This window comes from Triticum urartu, chromosome 2, assembly GCF_003073215.2.
Source record: "Triticum urartu cultivar G1812 chromosome 2, Tu2.1, whole genome shotgun sequence".
Lineage (NCBI taxonomy): Eukaryota > Viridiplantae > Streptophyta > Magnoliopsida > Poales > Poaceae > Triticum > Triticum urartu.
In genome coordinates this window covers 713,664,853-713,667,671 of record NC_053023.1, presented here as the reverse complement: position 1 = coordinate 713,667,671, position 2,819 = coordinate 713,664,853, and the positions used below count along the sequence as shown (strand labels likewise).

At 52.3% G+C, this 2,819-nt stretch overlaps 1 protein-coding gene across 1 annotated transcript; it reads right to left on the bottom strand.

The window, feature by feature from the left end:
* Nucleotides 1–1,545: 1,545 nt before the first annotated feature.
* LOC125534294 (auxin-responsive protein SAUR36-like) lies at nucleotides 1,546–2,431 on the bottom strand. Its single transcript, XM_048697552.1, has one exon. It carries the CDS (start codon nucleotides 2,266–2,268, stop codon nucleotides 1,741–1,743), a length of 528 nt encoding a protein of 175 aa, XP_048553509.1. The 5' UTR covers nucleotides 2,269–2,431; the 3' UTR covers nucleotides 1,546–1,740.
* Nucleotides 2,432–2,819: the final 388 nt, after the last annotated feature.

Here is a 2,819-nt window from a genome sequence, read left to right as displayed (position 1 = left end):
GGATACATTTTAGTCTCATGACTAAAAGTAATGGGACTAAAACTTGTTAGCCTCATCCATGCTTGGATCCAAATACTAAATAGACTAAAATCAAGTTAATGATCATTTATTATCCTCCAAACCCTCCAATCCAGAACTCGCATGTCTTAAAGGAGAGGAGTTAAATGAGAAGAAAGAGGACTAATCCACATTTAGTAGGGGTACCCCTGACTAAAATGTTTTAGTCTCAAGACTTGTTTTAGCCTCTTTTAGTCAGGGGTGCTTGGAACTTTAGCCCCTTAAAGAGACTACTTTTAGTCAGACTAAAATAAGTCACTTGGATCCAAACACCCTTTTACACTTTAAAATGCATCTGCATAAATCCATGTATTGTCCATAATAAAATCTTTACGAAGACTTATTATTTAGAAACGAACGGAATACTTTAGCCTGTCGCAGGATGCCAGTGTGCTGGTCAGTCGATCGACGGGAAATGATGGTCGGTGAGTTTCAGCTGACTCGGCGACTGGTTGCACTGCATGCAGGAGGTTCGTCGTCTGACACGCCTGTTCTTTTGTCCTGTTTTTACTACTTACTCACCACGCACGCGCAGGAAGGAGCGAGGTGGGAGGAGACAGGGAGCCGCGTGAGTTTCAGAATCGTCAGACAGACCCTGCGTGGCTTCAGCCGAGCTCTTTGTCCCGTTCTGTCCGATAGAAAATGCATTCAAGATTGGACTGGGAATCAGCACCAATATCTGCACGCAGAGGCATGTAAAAACAACAGACTCCATGAACAGTTTGTGTGTTACGGTTGCCTCACTACGTGGCGCCGCCGTGTTTCGCTCGATCTCTGACGCTGGATCGGTAGATAAGAATAGCGTATGGCTGGCGCCTGGCCGGTGTGTGGATCTGAACCTTATTCGTTCAGTCAAGTCACCTGGTCGCCCTACAGGACAAGAGGTTGAGATTCTGGCATACATGCTCGCCGTTGCATGTCCTGTTTTTACTTGCCATGAGCACGTGCATGAGTTCCTAATCAACATGTAATGTGAGGTTTCGTTCGGATTGCACGCATGAAATGCCTAAAACCAGTCCACCTGTCCGCTGGTCGCCGCCGGCAACGTGGCGCGGCCGTGCAAGCAAACCTTGCAGATAATTGTAGTCCTGCTAGCGTGACACTTGTTTTCAAGCTAATTCTCTGGATAGCTAGCCTGCTAATGTTTTCTTTAAAGAGAGTGCTTGACTTGGGATTTCATTAACGAAATCAATGTCTTTATCTTCAAAGTTCATGCCAATGATTAAATTTCGGAAAAGCAGGCTAATGATTAACGGCATGACAAGTTTCGCCACGTCACATGTCGAAGACATGCATGAATCACGAACGATAACAAATTCCATGCACAACAAGAACAATCGATCAATCTTTATTAGTTAATTAATTTACTCGTATGCCTCGGCAAGGAGTTGCGCAGACGAGTAGAATAGTTACTGAGAAAACAATCCCAAAAAAATGTCGCCTTCTTCAATCAGTTACTAGCTAGTACCATCACATACTGTACCACCCAGCTCAAGTATGTGCGTGTCCGATTGCCGGCATTACGCAGCGCAGAGGAGCACGCCGGCCTTTCGGATCAGCGTTTCGGCGCTTGCTGTGCGTACTCCTCCGGGGGACCGTGTCTGTCACCAGCTGCTGCCGTTGCGCGCGGCAGAAACTGGGTGTGCTCTGTCGCCAGATCCTTCGATGCCGCGGCGCGCGCGCTCACGGGAAGGCGATCTCCTGCAGCAGCGGCCGCGAGTCGCCGCGGCGGCGGCGGCAGAAGGTGGAGCGGCGGGGCTCCTCGGAGTGGGACGACGAAGAGACGCGGCGGAGGACGTCGCGGAGGCGGTGCTCGTCGCAGGGGAGCGCGACGGGGCCGGAGGCGCCGGACGGGAAGCCGTACTCCTCCTCCGCCTGCCGGAGCAGCTCCAGGAAAGCCGGGTGGCTCAGGTGCGCCAGCCGCACCATGAACCGCGCGCCCTCCGCGCAGACCGCGGCGTGCCCCGACGGAACCGTAGCGGAGGTGGAGCGGCGGGCCCGCCACCGGCGCACGGCGCGGCGCAGCCACGCTACCGACGGGATCGTGATGACGTTGCACATGTTGCGTTGCCTTTCTTGGCTCCGGCGAGCGACCGGGGGTGCGTTGGTTCGCTTGCTGCTGCTAGCTCTCAGCTGGCAGGGACTCGGCACCTGGCAGACTTGGAGCATAATTGGTTTGCTGCCAAAAATTGGCATGCCAATGTTTGGCATTGTGTCAAATATTGGCAACTATTTGGTTGGCTACGAATTGTTTTGCCTCTTTCACATAAAGTTGCTAACAGTTAGTAAATCTCGGTATTGCCAATAGTAGGCAGTCCTAACATTTGGCAAGTCAAATATTGGTAGCAAATCAATTATGCTCTTGGTTGCGAGGTACGCGATGTGGGTGGTGGGGTGGAAGAGCGGGACGGGGAGGGGATATATATAGCGCTGGCCGCTGGGGCTTTGGTTCAGTGTCATCTTGGGGTTGGCGCAAACTGCAGGGATGGCACCGCGATGAGATCGAGACGACACGACACCGGGATGAGATCGGCAGGCATCCACTGCCAAGCTGGGGCAGTCCGTGCAGCCCAACCCAGCGCACCGCAGCTTGCACGCGTCGGCTCCTGCCCCCGATCAGGTAGGACATGAGCAATCTCTTAGCGCACCCAGCACAAAAGGCTTCCCCTAATTCCTGGGATTAATCAGGCATGTTCGAGTTCGTTCCTGAGCAATTGATTTGCATATGTTGCACAACGAAATGGAGCACGTGGTTCCTGTGC